Source organism: Perna viridis, chromosome 1 (assembly GCF_037379345.1).
Source record: "Perna viridis isolate PV_CMFRI_1.1 ecotype Kerala chromosome 1, ASM3737934v1, whole genome shotgun sequence".
Taxonomy (NCBI): Eukaryota; Metazoa; Mollusca; class Bivalvia; order Mytilida; family Mytilidae; genus Perna; species Perna viridis.
The window spans coordinates 68,268,423-68,287,153 of record NC_142445.1 but is presented as its reverse complement, the minus strand read 5'-3'; the positions used below and the strand labels follow the sequence as shown (position 1 = coordinate 68,287,153).

Sequence of the window (18,731 nt, the reverse complement as noted above, 5' to 3'; positions counted from 1 at the left end):
TGAAATGCAAACCCCCCCCCCCCAAAAAAAAAACAAAAAAAAACAAACAAACAAACAAACAAACAAACAAAACATTTTTGCCATTTTTAGCCAATATTTTGAAAACCATAATAGATACTTGACACCAATGAAACGATCCATCTACCCTATACAGAAAGCTGCCACATACACTTATTTAAGAAAAATTGTAATATTTAATTGAATGGTCCTATGGTTCTCAATGCATTCCTTGTGACTACAAAGCATTTTCCAGTAATTGAAGAGATATATAAATGAATTGGGCATGTTAAGATATAGTGAATGCCGTGATATTTCAATTGACGAAAATTTTATTCGAATACAAAAAGGTTGTTGATATCCCGATGGGGAATAATTGTGCTCCTCTCATAGCTTATTTGTTTCTCTACTGTTATGAACTGCAGTTCTTGGCTTAATATTTATATTAAAAATTCTTATATAAACATGATCTGTTGTGCGAATTTCATATACTTTAAGATATCATGATGATATCTGAATAATCTCAACTTCGATAACCGTATTGAAATTATCTACCCAAAATAACTTAAGTTGACTAAATCTAACAATGATATTACACCCACACCTTTTCTAGATTTAGATATTACATCAGAAAATGCTCCTATTTGTAATAAAGCGTCAGATTTTAATAAGCGCAATAAATCCCTTAAAAGTTTGATACTAAAATATAATAGCACTTGAAGGTTCTTAATTAAAAATGGTATTACTCACCCAGTTCTTTTACGAAAATATAGTCTATAGAACACATTCTTTCAAACAAAATCCGATGGGTTTATAGACTGCCCAAGAATTATTGGTAAAGGATATGAGTTTCAAATAATTGTCAATTCTTTAAACCTTTCTTTTCACAAAAATATATATTCGACCCCTAATTGCACCCCTACATAAAAAAATAAGTCATTCGTTGGGACATTAGAATCTTGTCTACTTAGTTCTTGACGTTACTAATCCAAATCCTGTCCACTGGAATTATAGTGACCGATAATTATTTCTAATGCTGACAGTTTTGATGGTATTGTCATTCTGAGCTAGCTCTCAGAAACTGCAAGTGTTCTTAAAGTTGATATCTCAGTTTGTCTATATGGTGTATCTTGAAGTATTCCATGGAGAGTATTAGATGTATTATTGAGTGATTTAATAGTGTTTGTTTGTTTCAGTTAATTTTTGATCTGACATTAAAAGGGGTATGGTGAAGGCAGATTTCATGCGTTTGTCCAGTCAGGAGATGTTGATCATTCACGTGTCTTTATATTACTTTTTAATTTGATTTTGAAGAATTGTCACCTTTCTGTTATTTTTTTTGTCGGGCCTTTCAGAACTTACTTAAAAGTGTGTTCACATATAGTGATCTCTGAAAGTATTTATTATTTTGTGCTGGTGTATTTGTTTGTTTCTTCACCATACCTATTCTTTCTTTGATTATGTTTGTTTGTTTGTTTGTTGGGGTTTAACGTCCCAACAAACAAACATAATCGAAGAAAGAATAGGTATGGTGATAAGGCCTACTAAAGTCTCAATTGGGTCGAAAATGTAGGACTTCTCCTATTTTAGTTCTGGCCCTTGAAATGCAAAGGTAACATTTTTGGATCAATTATTTGCCTGTAAATAATTCTTTTGATCGATGAAAAGATTTTCAGAAGATTCAACTGAGTTGTGGTAAGAAATAACTACAGTTAAGAGTTTAAATGCTTTAGAAAGGTTTTTAAAAAAAGGTATTTTTATCCAGTTTTTGTTGTATTTTAGTACAGCAGATGGGGAAAATGTTTTAATTTCTGAAGTATTTTTTTAATAAGGATCTTCTCTTTATGGTCTGGGTTGACAGTGGTCCCGTCTTCATTCAGTACTTTTTGCCCATGATGAAGGCTGTAAGGTCGAAAATATTGGCATAACTTCCTGTGTTATATTACATTTTATTTGTATTTAGTTCCCTCTTATCTATTAAATGTGGTTATTGTTCACTTATTTATTATTCATATTTTTTCTATTCCTTGGATCAAATATGAGTTCCAAATGAACCATTCAGGCCTGCAGTGTTTTCTACTTGTTTTATGTATGTGTCCTACATCTATTAAATTGTTATTGATTTCAAAAGGGACAACTGAATACAATTCTGAGAAGAAAGGCTACTCAGGTTTATTGCAGGCATACTGATGTGATTATATTTAAACAAACTGAGGGTTTATAACATTACATTGCAAAATGTCAAATAAACATTTTTCAAAATTCTCAGTACCTTCAATTGAAAATCATATAATGTGCTTCATAACATAAAAACTTAATAAATGAACAGGATGGCTCCTACACCTTTCATTCTGATTCACAGGGATAATTAAAAAGAAATGCAGTTTAAATTATGTTTATTGCATAGGTATAAGTAGACAAGAAAATAGTTGATATGGACAGATTTGAACATAACTGTTTTATTTAATAATAATATAGAATAAGCACCATTAGAAAAAAATAATCTCTTCTATTCATTTACATAGATACCATAAAATTTACCCAAAGACTTAATTTTAGTCATATTTTATTGTTAAATATTCATTTAAGGACTGTCTTCAGTTCTTAATTATGATATGTAAAATATCTATTTAATGAACAGTTCATGAACCATAATACAGAAGTAAATAAACAAGCTCTATTGGTGTTAGTCTAAGCATAACCATGTCAAAGAAAAAAAATACCCTTATACATGTAATTATAATTCTGATTACTTTCCAGTAAATTCGAACTTTTTTTTGGAATATTTGTAATATAGAATACAGTAATTTGTTCTTTAATTTAGGTTATACAAAATAATAAGAAAAAAGGAAACCAATCAGATAGCTTCTTGCAACTCAAACTAAATTATATATTCAGAAACTTTCAAAATTCAAATAAATTAAAAATATATATTTTGATGAAATTAGATGCTGGCATATGATCATGATCATTTGGTTACATCAATTAAAGCTTGTGCCTTTAACAAATGGGAAAATATTAATTGCTTTTGAAGCAAGTTAATACATACATAATAAATATTGATAACAGAAAGACTAAAATATTTTGGTTACAATAAAACTCTCTTGTAGTTCAGATAATATCACAATCCTTTTTACAAATTAATTACACTATAATACATGAGGTATTATCAACAATACTAAATCATAAAAATTAATATTAACATCAAAAAATAGACACAGGTCAGTATTATAAAACCTCATCTATTTAAAAGATGCAGGTCAGTATTATAAAACCTCATCTATTTAATACTGCTTTTGATTTAATTTGAACATCAGTCCAATCCACAGATTTTAAATTTCATTAATTATAGGCTTCTTTAGAGTTTATATCAATAACTATCTTGGGGTTACACAATTTTTTGGTGGTAAATGATGTACAAAATAGTTTATAATAAACAGAAATAATAAGAATAAATGTCTTCTTTGAGACATTTCATAACATGTCAAAAATTGAAGTAAGAATTCAATCTAAATTAAGTCAAACCAAAAACTAAATAAGTTAAAATACCATGAAGTACTAGATTAAAAATGATATACCTGTATTTAAAAGATTTAAAAAGCAACTTTGTAATACAAACTCTGGTGAGAATCTGACAGCACAATACACTGATAACACTAATTCAATATATGTTGTTTACTCAGGTCTTACACTTGATTATGACAAAAAAATACATGTATTACAAAAAATAAAGTGTAACAATTTTTCTTTCTTTTCAACATAATAATTTAATTGCCAGTTCAATTTAAAAAATTCTTTCAGAAAAGTTTGCTTTCTTGAGCATTTTCAAATGATAATTAACAGTTCAATATTTTATGACATAAAGCATCATAGATATCATTATATTCTAAGTCCTTTAATCTTCATCATCAATGGTTTCATCAGTAATGGTTGTTTAATCTTTGGTTTTTCTTCCTTCTTGTTGTATTCTATAGAGCTAAATTTTCTTGCATAAATGTCAGGATAAGTTTTCTCAAACTGTTAAAAGAAACAAACTGATCTAGATATGTATGAAATAAACTGTCATCACAGAGATATGTTTCACCTGTCACACATGGACACTGTTCATTAATGGTAACATTGTTTCTAATTTTATATATAATGGACAATTTATATCAATACAACAATTAGACAAAGTGGACAGATTCCTTAGGTAAAACTTAAGTGGACAGATTCCTTTGGTAAAATCAAGGTGGACAGATTCCTTAGGAAAAACTAAAGTGGACAGATTCCTTAGGAAAAACTAAAGTGGACAGATTCCTTTGGTAAAATTAAAGTGGACAGATTCCTTAGGAAAAACTAAAGTGGACAGATTCCTTTGGTAAAATTAAAGTGGACAGATTCCTTAGGAAAAACTAAAGTGGACAGATTCCTTAGGAAAAACTAAAGTGGACAGATTCCTTTGGTAAAATTAAAGTGGACAGATTCCTTAGGTAAAACTAAAGTGGGCAGATTCCTTAGATTCCTTCGGTAAAACCAAAGTGGACAGATTTCTTAGGTAAAGTTGACTGTTTGCATACATGGAACTGTGAAGTAGTGATGTTAATGAAACAACCTACCAAATACAATTGACTTAGTACAAGTGATTCATATTTAAATGACCTTATCAGAAATCTAAGCAAGAAATTTCAGCCAAAACATGATTGGGGGGAGGGGGGGATATGCATGAAATGGATACATAATTGTGATAAAGTGATGCTTATGCAACTGTGTACCAAATATCATCGACCTAGCACAAGTGGTTCTTAAGAAAACTACATGATAATCCAGGAAAGTAATACCTTATTCTCACTTAATGCCAGGAAAGTAATACCTTATTCTCACTTTTTGCAGCATTTGTTGCAGGGGAGACAAAAAAGAGCTTTCTGTTTTAACTATGAATACATATACTACATGTAGCCAAAACTAAAACATATTAAACTTTGTGAAGGTAACAAGTTTCAAGTTTAGATCTACCTTTTCTTATGTTACAATATTAACAACATATTAGTTAAGTAATATAAATTAAATGTATTTATTTTGGTGCTCTATCTGTTACATGTACCTTCAAAAGTCTGCTTTCTTTTGAGAGAAAACAGTTTTATTATTGATAATATCCTTACCTTCTTCAGTCTCTGTTTCCGTTTGAGAGCAGACATAGTTTTATCACTGATAATTTCCTCCAACAAATCTTCTAGGGCTTTCTGTGAATTACTCATTCTCTGAGTCTCATAGTCCTCCTTTGTCACCTGTTTGCAATAATTATATGACGATATATCGTCACGTGAGTACACGATCTGAAAATTAAGTGACTAACATTGAAGAAGCAGAGAAGCTGTGATGTCATGCATGCCATAAGAAAGCAAGTCTTCATCAAAAATTAAATTGCAACAAAAAGCCTTTTATTGCTGAAACTATCTCAAAGAGTCAAAGGAAAAAGAAAAGGCAATAGAGTGTCTTTATCCTGGCTTATATCGAATCCTAATTCATATAATTGGTGACACAGTTTTCATTAGAAAATGCTCAGCAGTATGCAGCTTGAAATAACCACAAAGGTTGAACACTGCATTCAAGTTCAATTAATCTAAATTTTAATTATGATTAAGTTTTTGACACCACTAGGTTCTTGACACAAAAGGAAAGTTGTCATGGAACTTGTTTCTGATTTACCTAATGAGGTCAAAAATGAAACTTTAAATAAAGTATTATATTCAGCATAATGTAATGATGGTGAAACCTTTTAACTCTCCAGAAAAAAACTTTAATTAAAAACAACTTTGATAGTTTTTGTCAGCACGATTTGATATATTATACTTATAATCTTCAAGCTTGGTAAATTTTGTAATGATATATGTTTATCCTAAAGCATTATACTAATTGTCATGGTCTGATATTTCTTTTGCCTGAAATGTCCGGCATTCATAAGGAATTATTGGTTGTCATGATCCGAAATGTCTTTGGGTCGAATGGTCCTGTACTGGTTAACATTATGGTTCTTATAATTTGTGAAACATCTTAAATGATATCATTTATTGTATTTAGTTTCACTTCATTCTGTTTCATTTTGTATAGTTTAATTATGTTTTTATTAGGGTTTGATTCATTTTATCGAAATTGATTTGTGTCGATTTTTTTCTTTTATCAATTATTTTCGTTTCATTTTGGTTTGTTTTCTTTCACATTTTCACGACCCGAGAATTATGGGTAATATTGATTACGTAATTTTTGTAAACATCTGGGCGCCATACTGCAGACTATAAGGTCAACCCTATCTTGGAAAAGCTATGATTTGATTTGTATTTAATTATCGAAACTAGCAAATATTTTTGGAGACTGGTTTGGCTCTCAATCCCACATGTACAAGTATACGCAAATGAAGCTGCCATTAAGCTATTTTTCAGCTCCTGAAAATGCAGGTACAAACCGGATATTGATGCTTTTCTTGCCGTAAGTATACAGAACCAAGTTGATAATACAACCATAAACGCTCCCTGTGGGAGCATATCAAAGAATCCCAAGAATTCAATTTATAATAAACAAAAACCAGTTTGGAAAATTAAAGGACACAATGAATTTCAAATATATATATATTGTGAGCACAGCTAACAAAAGGATACCACTTGTACCACCATGAAAAATATAAACACATTGTCTTTCTTGAATTTTTATTAAATTGGATCAATATGGAAAACCTTATGCAATAACACTATATTATTGACCAGATTATGCCAAATATCCAATTTTGGAACAATTCATGCATCATGAACCACAAATCATTTTATGAACAAGTGCTAACTGACCCAAAGTTGGTTATGCCAGCATAACCTGGTTAAAAAATTAAACACAATCCTTGTATTAAATTTTTGACCAATTAAAGACAAAATTAACTTTTGTCCCTTCATCAAAGCCCTCTTTAGTTTGTAATTATTTGAATTATAGACTGCAGAACAATCAACGTTAACGACATCACAGTACCTAGTTATTTATGGAAAATAACCTATCTTGCCCAGATGAGAAATAAACAACCAAATTAAATTATTATTATTCAATTTGAAAAAAATAATCAACAATGATGATGACAACAGACACCAAGTAAAGGCAACAGTTCACATTAACAAATTATCCAGCTGAGCTATAAAACAAGAGCAAAAAAGAAGCAAGTGTATATATTTTTTAACCATTTTTGTTAATGGTGTCCTTTTTTTTTAAGATTAAGAATTTTTAAAATTTGATGGAGTTTTAGGCAATTCAAAGAAGACAACCTTTTTGCACTGGAAAATAATAAGGGAATAAAAAGTAATCAGTTCTTTATCAGGTTGTAAGAAGATTGAATTTGGATAAAGAAAGAAGGCATTGTTTTATAAATTTAACTAAATGGAAAAAGGATATGATTTGTTAAATGTTAAACTTTAGTTTTTAAAATTCATTTTTATCTTGTTGTACTGAGATTGATTTACAATGGAAAATTTATTTCTCTTTTATTACAGAAAATATACTATTACACAGAAAAACACATACCTATCTATGGTTCTAGAATAGGTAAATTTTAAGTCATTCCAGATTCCTTGTACCTAAATAATTCAAAGACTTGCTTTCACTACAATCTGAGTTCAAAATAAATTAAGAGATTATGTTTATGACCTCAGATTTTAATGGCATGCTCAAATGACACAACAGAAACTCCAAATTTCTAGCAAAATAGGTATAAATATAAGCATAGGTTTGAAGCCTATCTAACTACAAGCCTAATTTCATGTTCCACATTGGTAGCCCCAGCCAAAATGCAGAAAATAAACATGAGGATAAAGCCAAATCATCATGTGCATGGACTTAGCCGAGATGTCTAAACCAAAATTAGTGTGTGGTCAAGCAAAATCAACTATGCTCATAGATCTAGCAAATATAAGCCATAATCAATGACTTAGTTTACAGCAGAATCATTTGAGCATGCTAGCATAGATACATTGATAGAAGACAAAGACTAGAAAAGCATCTACAAGCCATCACCAAGTACACATGCAAGATATTAAATATAAGTTTACAATATGAAGAAAGAGCATGCTAGTATGTACATATTTAACCATGTTACAGGTTTTGTCATTAGTATAAAGATTAATTTAGACAAATGCTTAGAGCAGAGTTATAAAAACTTAAAGATCTTTTCAACAACAATAAAAAAAGATATTCCTTTCTAAACTTAAGTATGTTCATTTCATTGCAGATAACCCAAAAAAAATCTAATGAGTGTAAAATGATATGATTTGAGAACGTTAACAATAATCTGTGTTTATGGAGAAACAACCATATAAATGAATGATATATATTGCATGCTCTGTAAGTTATAAGCTGAATATAAATGTTTAATTGTGCCAAACATGATATAGAATACTGTATATGTTGCTACCTGTGTTTTTGACATATGACACAACTTTTCATCAACAGCTATTTTTAGGTCTTTTGGAACCATCATTATATCAACTCCATGATCTATCAGGAAAGAAATGATTCTCATAACCAGGAGATCTTCCATGTCTGCCTCATCCTGACAACTGATTATAGATCTGTAAAATGTCTCCAGCAACTGTGGCAAAATGATAAATGTTGGTTAAGAAGTATTCCAAAGCTCAATTTAATTTTAAATCCTACTTCATTACCAGTAGTGTTTTATATTGAAATTTTTGTTAGAACAGCCCAATGGATTTTTATGAGATTGATAATAATCTTAAATGATCTGAATATTCCTAAGTTTTCCCACCCAAATCAACACAACATTGGTCGGTCTTATCAATCATTATTATTACCTATGATTCCTGAATTTTCTATTTTTTATCTAACCATTTAAGGAAAAACATGTATAGCCCATGTATTAAACTCTTGGAGAAATACTGATAATTGCAGTCTCTAAATAAACTTAAGACTTTATATTATATCCAGAAGATTTATCACATGCTGTTTATATCTCATCTTAATTCGCAAAAATACTATATAAAAGTACAGATGCCAAAATTAAAATTAGGTTTGTTTCCCCTCACCCTACCTACTCATAAAAATTTGTCCCACAAATAATTTTATTGCCATTCTCTGACAAGATTAAAAAAAAAAAGGGAATTCAAACAACATTTTTGACTTCTCCGATCATGGTATTTACAGAATCAGATGAACTTTGGGTAAAAATTTCCCCACCTACCTTCATGTACCCAAAGCAAGGAGGTAGGTCAGGTAACCGTAAGGGGAAACAAACATTATTTTAAGTGTAGCCAGATTTATAATCTTTATAACATAGAATACCAGAGTTCTTGTATTGATATCATTATCCAGCTGTAAGTCAACATTGTTAGCAATCTTGTGCATCAGTTTTAGTAGAATGTGAAGTTTTCTTCTGTTTGGTGGAGGTAACAGCAGAAAGATTAGTTGTAAGGACTGCTTAATTCTCTCTACAATATTCTTTACTTGTCCTGTTAAAAATATAGACCATGATTAATATATTAAAAAATCTATTTTATTTGACCTCAAATAAAAGTGGTTATGTACATGTAGTTTGAACAAAACACTTCTCATATAGTTTTGTTTTTAAATACTTAAGATGAAATGAAAACCAGTTTATAAATGAACATTAGCACCCAGACTTTGAACAGGAACAAAATTTTGCATTTATCTTAATTTCTGAAGACAAAGTTGACAAACAGTGTAAATACTTCTTTATTTCACATTTTAAAAGCTGAAACAAAATTTATTATATTTAACAACAAACCTGCATCACTGCGGCTTCGACATAGTTTATTCCTGTATTCACCATGCATTAGATCACTCAGACTCAAACTTCTACCATTCAGAGACTCGTGACTTTCAAATTTATTTAATTTTGCACAACTGTTAATTTTCTGTCCATAAGTGTCTGGTTGACTGTTTATAGCACCATGACTAAGTCGCCTTCCTAGAGTTCTACTATTCAAGTTGCTATCTAATGAACCCCGGATAGGAATGCGACCTAAGGTTTGAGTATACTCTGGATGACTTTGTTGTCCATCCTCATCTTCACATGCAAAGTTTAACAAATGTAAAGCTTGACTAGAAACTGATCTATTTAAAGATCTTCGTGACGCACCATTGATCACCGGTTTGTATCCCTCAGGGAACAAATCATGATAAGGAGGAGGTTCAACATATTTTGGTGTAGGACGGTTTGATGAGTCACTACAGGAACGTCTATATTGGGAATGCTGTTTATTCTTCGTGTAATGATGGGTTTTGACACTGTCTTGTTTATTACTACCATCAGGAAGAACATTCTGTAAGTTTGAATGGCAACTCTTTCTACGCTTTTGATCGATTGTATTTTTGCATGTCTCTGATTTCTTTTCCTTCATAGATCTGACTCTTGCAAAATTAACTGCATAAGAATCATAACAGTTTTCTGAATCAGGAAACTCTGGTAGTTCTTGAGAAGTCTTAAAATGAGTTTCTATTGGTGTCTGAGACAATTCTTCTGGTCCATTTGTAAATCCATACTCAGTCTGTACACCCCCTCTATAGTAAACTTTGGTAACAGTTTTATTCTCAGGTCCAAATGCAGTTTCATACTTAGCAGCCACAGGAAGACTAGAACTGGACACACTTTTTTGACGTTTTCTTTTAAGACCATCCTCAACAGGATAAATAGGAGATAGCTCTAAAGCAGAAGAACTACAAACCCTTGGTATGCCAACCTCAGGGGTTGACCTCACCTCAGGTGTTGCACCCACATCTGATGTATTACAAACACTTGTAAGATTTAAAAGAAGATTCTCTACTGACTCAAATGAGTTGGTACTCCTAGCTGATGGTGAGGTCTTGTTTTCAATGGCAATTTCTTCATCATTATCACAGTCATCTTGTATAAGTCCTTCAGCAATAACTAAAAATTGATAGGGAAAAGGAAATCCAGTCATTGAAGACAATACAACCAAACATTTTACATCATACTAAATACTCTTAATAGATCAATAAAAATATTACCTGAATATTTATAATCAATTGATTTACTTTTTCAGTTTGATAAACAGTAAGACTTTTCAAGTTTTTAACTTGAAAAAGGAAACAAAATTTTATTACCATATAGTTTTTTCCTGATCCAATTACTCTAGGCAAATATCTTACCAAAAACATTTAAAATGACTTCATACATATCATAAGTTGTAAGGGGTTCTAACAGACTACAGAAATAATCCTTAACTACAAGAAAAACATCTCTCTCAAACCCAGGATAGCTTGGTAGGTTGTCATCCTCTCTTTCTGGCCCTGAAATAATACTTCATGCTTATAATGTTTTAGAAAATACAATCAAATACTAACTACATTAAATTCTAAGCTCATATGACTTCTAACATTGGTTCATCTCTTCGTATGACACTCTACTGAAATGGTTGACATTTTCCATTCAATACTGACATGTGTTAAATTGTAACCTAAATACTAGTCATAGATTAATATGAAATAATTCAAATACAATTCAAAATGAAAAAAATAGCATCTACTCACAGTCAACTGAGCTATTTTTAGTGTTTGGTAATTCTGTAATTTGAGTTGATGTAACCATCATACTTACAATGTGCTAAGCATTTCATAGCTGATAAAGCCCAGTGAGGAAGCTGATCTAAAAAACAATCATAACTGATAACTGATAAATAAACTATTAATTTCAAGAATTGTCTGTGCTTCTGTCCTGTTTAAAATACTTGAACCAGAAAAAAATTCTTACTAGGAGAATTTAGCAGGGATGGTTGATTTATTCATAACATTAGGAAAGCAGTGCTGTATAAGTTAAAGTTAAAGGTATAGGTATAGGTTAGCATCTACTCATGTATTTTACCTTTCTGGTCAATGTTAGTTACAATTCCATTCTTGTTGAGGTATACACAGTTGTGCATAATATTCCTACCAGATACAAAATTACTATCAAGTATATTAGCCATATCATCTATTCCCAGTGTATCTTGTAACCTACAACATTACAGTGATTACATCACTATACAATCAACTTTTGATGAATTTTAATCAACTACAGCAACAAACAAAAGCAACGGTCAAAAGTTATATAACATAAAGTAAACATCTGTGGCAAGTGAATATGTTCATCAAACCTTACTTCAGTCAAATGTAGGTTTAATTGTTTAGTCTTTACACCTAATAATATGTATAAACTACTTATTTCTTGTTCTTTGAATTCCATAAATATTTCAAGAATAGAAACTTCCATTTTCATGAAACATTGATATATGCTAATAATTAAATAAACTTTTGATAGTGGTATCATCTACCATACAATTACAGACAAAAACATACAGAATTCTGAATTTCAACTTACATGTACCTTAAGTAACAATATATAAAAATTTCTATGGAAGTTGGCATTACTGAACATTCATAATCAGATACATATACACATCATCAAACATTTATAACTCTAAGTACATGTACAAAAATTACCTGTCAAGAATCAGGTTCTTCCATGCATCTTCTATGTCAGCAGTATTGAGATGCTTGGCGACTAGATGGCAGTCCTGCAGGACTTTAATAGGTGACATCTGTGCTGGTTTTTCATGATCAAGGTCCAGGTTTATAGGGCCCTGGTCCTTATTGATCAAATCATGCCTGTTAGTGAGTGGTGTTCGTGAGTGCACAGTTCTGTTTGGAGATGCATGCACAAATCTACAAAAGCCATATTAAACATGCAAATCAATCACATAAAACTATTATAAGTGGTATCAGATTGTTAAAAAGATGCTTCAGAATAATGTTCTATTCCACAAATCATGTCAGATTCTAGAGAAAATCTCAAAACCCTAAACAAAACAAATGTGTTTTAAAAGAAACTAGAGATATCAAACTATTTTTGGTATGTGTGAAAGAGTAATCAAGGGAACCAAAGTTATAGCGGTAATGTATATTTGACCAACGTCTTAAAGCCTCTAATATTTTTAGCCTATGGTTGTTAATTTCTTTAACCATAGGTACAAATACATTGACATTTTATCTAGTGGTACTAGTTGTAGTATGGGACAGATCTATTCCTTCATTAATTGGGACCATGATGCTCTCATAATGAATATGACAGGGATATAGAGATAAAAAAAAATTATTTTTCATGTAGTACATGTACCATGTTATCTGGTTCTCATGTTTTCAGTCAAAACAAAAAATAAAATTCCCTTGGAAGCCAAAGTAAAATTTCAATTAATATAAAAAACTGTGATGACCTTAAGAAACCCCACAAACTAACATAGTGTTAAAAAACCACAAAACTGATCATCCCATCAACAAGTATCTTCACAGCAGTCACTTTCTAACATGCTTTTAAACATAATAAATCTAACCTGAAAAGTCTGCCATTGTCACTAATGTCAGACGTATGTTTATTGCCTCGTACATCTTCTATCACACGAGCTTTGTGTAGCTTCTGTAATAACAGGGTAGTCTGCGCCCTAAATGTGTAATATTATAACTGAGATATATTAACCTCAATAAAACATGCTTCATAGGTAATGAGAAAATACATGATTTCTGACCCATTAAAATTCATTAAACAAAACATTAGTTGAATTTTAATTTATTTAAAATTATATACATAAAGAGGAGGAAAAGGATATATAAGATTGACCCCTACTAAGAGGAATATTTGATAATGTCATCATTGCTAATGGTAATGATGTGTAAAAGAACTAAAAGTGATGAAATATTTACAATATCCCTTAGTAAAGGTAATTTGCATCAATTAATTGAAATAAATTTCAAAAACTTGATTTAATGGAAACCATCAAAACCACAACTAAGAATTTACATGTACAAATGTATGCATCATAAAATAAACTTTTTCTCAAAAAAGAATGTAAATACATGGCTTCATCATTGTTCATGTATTATCTTAATATATAAATAATGAAAGGTATTATATTAAAAATATATCCTGTGGAATCTTTGAGTAATGGTCAATTTAGCAAGTTTAATTGCCTTTAATGTATGTCTTTGACAACTTGACAAGAATCCAACTGCCAAACATCTGTTTACTCTGCCCATAGGACACTGAGGATCAATTAAGTTTGATTATATTTTGGAGTGTGCCAATAAATTACCTTTTCACTAGATAAACACCATGATAATTGCTCTATTAAATAAAAATAACAAAAAGGGAAGAAATTGTTATTTTCACCTGTGCTGTCACCCTGTTCGGGGAAGGTGTTGGACTTACCTGGTCACATCTGGTCCATAGTTTTTGTCTGATTTCAGGTAGTTATGTAACCAATCAATTGCTTGTGATGAAGAGAAACAATTATCATAAGTCTTCATAAATCTGCTGTGCCTTCCTAGGGGCATGCCATTTCTAAATGTTGATATTATTTCATTCCACTAAAAGGAAAACAATTATAATAATTTGTATTCAGTAAAAAATTGCTCATTTAGATACAGTGAGATTTTCTGATTTAATTGTAACAGATTGCTGACCTGCACATGGCCAATATACTCATTAACTGTCTCATGGACATTTGCCCTACACATTTACTTTACTACTGACACACTTGTGAGTTTACTTAAATCTGAAAAAAATCTAGAGAATCTAAGAGTATGGGTTTTCCTTATTTAGATATTATGTCATGCAGTGTATGTGAGTAAAACTATAATTATTTAAACATCACAGTGGTCACTGGTCAAGTTCCAGTTTAGAAGAACAGATAGTCAGTCTTAATTCTTAACTATGAATACCAGAAATACAAGTTTTTTTTTCAATCAAGGGCTCTCAAGGGGCATCAACATAAATATCATTCATGATATAAGTATTAGACTTAAGACATTTAAATGATACCAGACTTCATAAAGTAATAAAAGCCAAATTAGGAAAGGATTTCAAAATTTTCCTAATTAATAATCCAAAAGAGTTTATTGAAGGAGGAAAGTTTAAGAAAGTTCTTGTTAGTTTAATGATTAAGTTAAAAAATCTGCTCTCTTAATATTTTCATATTAGGGACAAGAGTCAAAGAAATGGAGTTCACTTCAATTTGATTAAGGTGTTAATTTTCACATATTCTATTATCTAAGTGAAAGGCTTGGTATACCTTCCTGTTTCTATCTTGAGTTTGTGAGAACTAACCCAAAATTAAATAAATGGTCAAGACAGTTAATTGATCTACTCGAACATCAAATCCTACAATAATTACACCTACAAGCATTCCAACTTGCATACATTCAGCATTTTTGTTGGTGTTTTTTTCTGTGTCAATAAATGCTGATTGTGAGGCTTATATTCAATCATAGTTAACTCTATACAAGAGTTCTTTTTTTACATTTAGCTGTAGACACACAATTTTATGAATAAGAAAAAACAAAAATCGTAAGTGAAACTCTCAACAGAGAATCAAAATCTATGATAAGTTATCAACAGAGTCATTTTTTTTAAAAAATCGCAGCTTTGCTATGTTTTTCGCAACATTTTATTTAAAAAAAAAATAATGCATAGTTTTATGGAATTTATGACAATTCTGAATCCGAATTGAAAATAAAAACAAAAAGTTTGTTAAAATAAACATTAGAAATGGACAGTTGCAAGATGGATTTATTGACTAGTGGCTCATAAATTATTTGTAGAGCCTGTGAAAAACAAAAAAAAGGTTGTTGAGTTTTTTTGGCTATGAAATTTCGGATAAAAAAAAAACATTGTTTGGCCAATGTTAGTAAAGATGGAATTTGAATCCAGATACAGATCTGTGTTTAATCAGCCATGCATCTCGGCAATACTGTTCGACGTGGAGGGTAATAACCAATGATTTCGAATATTATAAACACACAACGTTTCTGATTACAGTGAATATACATTATGGCTATTACAATATCTATCATTTTAAGAAAAAAACACAAGCTGGATTAGAGGCACCCCAGTTAATAAGAGGTAAAAAAAAATGAACTGAAAAAGCTTAAATTCGTCTTCAGCTAGGGGCTTTGTCCCCCTGGACCCGCTTGGGGGCTATTCATTTTTAAATTCCAGCTATTCTAAAACTTAGTGAAAACACTGTTTTTTGTGTGTATATACAAGCAAAAACAGAGTTTAAAATATATATTTTGTGGGCCCACTTAGGTGATTCCCAGGATCTTCCACTGCACAGTGAAAATTGTCTCAGCCTTCATGAGGTGATACAGCAACTCAGTGTTACATGTGCAACTGCAAGGTTTCAACAATTTACAGACAAAATGTACATGAATTCACATTTGTTCTTTTGTACACCAAATAATTCTGTCATCTGAAAGCTCATTTAACATTTCACATTCATATTTTATTAATCTGACTTTTAATTTTTATTTTTATCATTTTTTTGCTGTAATAAAAATAAAAAATTAAACATCAGATCGGTAAAAGATGAATATGAAATGTTAAATGAGCTTTCAGATGACAGAATAATTTGGTCTATTCCTTTTGCTCTGAATGATCCCAGATTTGTCTCTGAATAACCTTTTGACATCAGACAAACGATGATTGATTGATTGATTGATTGTTTGGGTTTAACGTCCGAGCAGCAATATTTCAGCTATATTCAGACGATGAACATGAAACGGATGATAAAATGGACATGAAATGATGATGAAATGAAAAACGGGATGTGACATAAGGAGAGTAGGGTCGAAAATTTTGATTACCACTAGCAAAAGGGAGGGATGGGTAAGGTCGGGCAATTTAGCCTCCTGTGGCGGAGCGCAAAGGTTCCTCCTCCTATCGAATACCACAGCAGGTTTCTTTAACATGCCATGAACGTGGCATCTTTCCCAACACGGTGCACCGCTATGGTTTGCGGTCAGGTTTTCCGTATAATAGCCTGACAACCCCAGCATGTAACACGCCAGGGGTACCCCATTCCACCACCTGGGGCACACATCCCAGTTGCTCTGTGGGCAGAGCGCCTAGCCCCCGGCTAGGTTTCTGAGCACTATTTAGTCGCCTTTTACGACAAGCTTAGCGCTGCTGCAGGCCTATTCGTTTGACACCCGGACCTGCACGGGGCCAGATAAACGATGTAATTTCACATAGTGCCATAATAATCTATAAGATGAAGGAGAATTCAGTATGAAAACAATGGGAAAATATTTTATATTCCTCAATGGCATCAACAAGAGCAAATATGTCTATTTTGCCTAGAAGTGTAGAGGCCAGATAATCATGACATTTACTGAGGCATTTTTTAAATCTGATATTTATGCAATGGGAGGCGACCAAGCCAAATAAAAATTAGCCTCTCAAGACAGCATACTTATAGCAAGCACTGTGAAGCAGTGTGAGCTCTACGGTTATTACATTGTGCATGTGTTATCTAACTTTCCCTTAAGGTTCCTCAATATACTAACGAAAAAAAGTCATGTCCCGGAAGTAACAAAAAGCAACTATCCTTACGGAAAAGATTCATCGCTTCCTTAAACAAAACAAATAAAATACATAGGTTAAGATTACGTTTCAGTAAAAATAAATTCATCTTTTCTGATGGTTTCTAGTCTTTCTCTATTTTTTTTTACGAATTAAAAAGTTCGTGAAACATGTGGATGCACATACGTGGATCTTCGCTGTTGTCAAGAACCTAACCCACCTTGGAAAAAAATATAACTCTGATTATTTTATTCAAATCGAAGCATAGCTTTCTAAGATAGGAAAGGCAATCATTTTCTTGTTTGGAATTTGAGCTATTGCCTGAATTTTGTTTATGTCACATGATTTGTGTAAAATATTCCCACCATCTGTGGAGAACTGCAATATTTCTGGTATCTGTACAGATTGATCTGACAGGCCAAAACTGAAAAGGAATTCAGATGGGGGTGTGGCAGGAATGCCTCCTCCACTAAAATTTGCAAAGCATGGGTTGTCAGGGGTAGACTTAGGCAGTATTAGGTTAAAAACTTTAATTTCTCACTAATTTTACCACAAAAAATATCTACATTGCATCCACTCTTCAAAAATTTAATCTCAAAAACATTTTCACCTTCCTCCGCTTGGCGAAATTTTAACTGTGTGCCCTTAATCTAAAATCCTGGATCCGCTCCTGAGGATGTTGCTAGAGATGTCATTAAGGGATAAAATAAGTAAAGTATTGCGAAGTGCAATAAAGTTATCGACCATTTTCAGACTCAGAGAAAGGGGAAAGGGTTGGAATTTTGGAGACAAAAAATTTCACGAGTTATTCATTTATTGAAAAAAAAATCCAACATCAAATGAAAATATTCGCTTGCTGCTTAAATATAAATATAAATAAAAATATTGAATTAGCGAAGCAAAAATTTTCATCCGGGTCGACCACCCTTTCATGTCATGTCCATTATTATTTTGACGAGTCTCACAAAGACGGTACATGTATAGAAAAGCTCACGGTGTTCGCTGATTTAAGCAATGCCTAACCCATATTAATTAGGACTAGTAGAGTAGTTCTTGTAACTACAAAAATATTACATTATGAAATATTTTAATCTGAAGTGTTCACTAACTGATGACTTACCAGTTTTGTAGCCCTATATGGACCGGTGTATGGCACAGAATTATCCGCAAGGCTACTTTTTGAGTCCATTTTTACTTCGATTTCATCTTTGGCATTCTCGAAAGTTTAAGGAAAACACAATACACAAACAAGCACCTGTGAATACTTCATTTGAAATTACCTCTCTGAACTGATTGGCTGTTCATTTGTTGACAGACTTTTACCCTGACAAATGACGAA

The 18,731-nt window shown here is 31.5% G+C and overlaps 1 protein-coding gene across 2 annotated transcripts; it reads right to left on the bottom strand.

Moving 5' to 3' along the window:
• Window positions 1–2,376: 2,376 nt before the first annotated feature.
• On the bottom strand, window positions 2,377–18,690 carry LOC148630106 (DEP domain-containing protein 1A-like). 2 transcript variants are annotated; one of them, XM_088560841.1, is made up of 12 exons: window positions 18,513–18,690; window positions 14,240–14,397; window positions 13,368–13,475; window positions 12,481–12,702; window positions 11,864–11,994; window positions 11,600–11,647; window positions 11,152–11,292; window positions 9,767–10,909; window positions 9,304–9,470; window positions 8,420–8,596; window positions 5,139–5,312; window positions 2,377–4,014 (listed from the first exon to the last, which is right to left on the bottom strand). In XM_088560841.1, the coding sequence occupies exons 1-12, from the start codon at window positions 18,579–18,581 to the stop codon at window positions 3,877–3,879; spliced, it is 2,676 nt and encodes an 891-aa protein (XP_088416967.1). In that variant the 5' UTR covers window positions 18,582–18,690; the 3' UTR covers window positions 2,377–3,876. The 2 variants fall into 2 exon arrangements, with proteins under 2 accessions (XP_088416967.1, XP_088416977.1); XM_088560851.1 differs by having other exon boundaries at window positions 5,139–5,264.
• Between the last annotated feature and the right edge of the window lie 41 nt (window positions 18,691–18,731).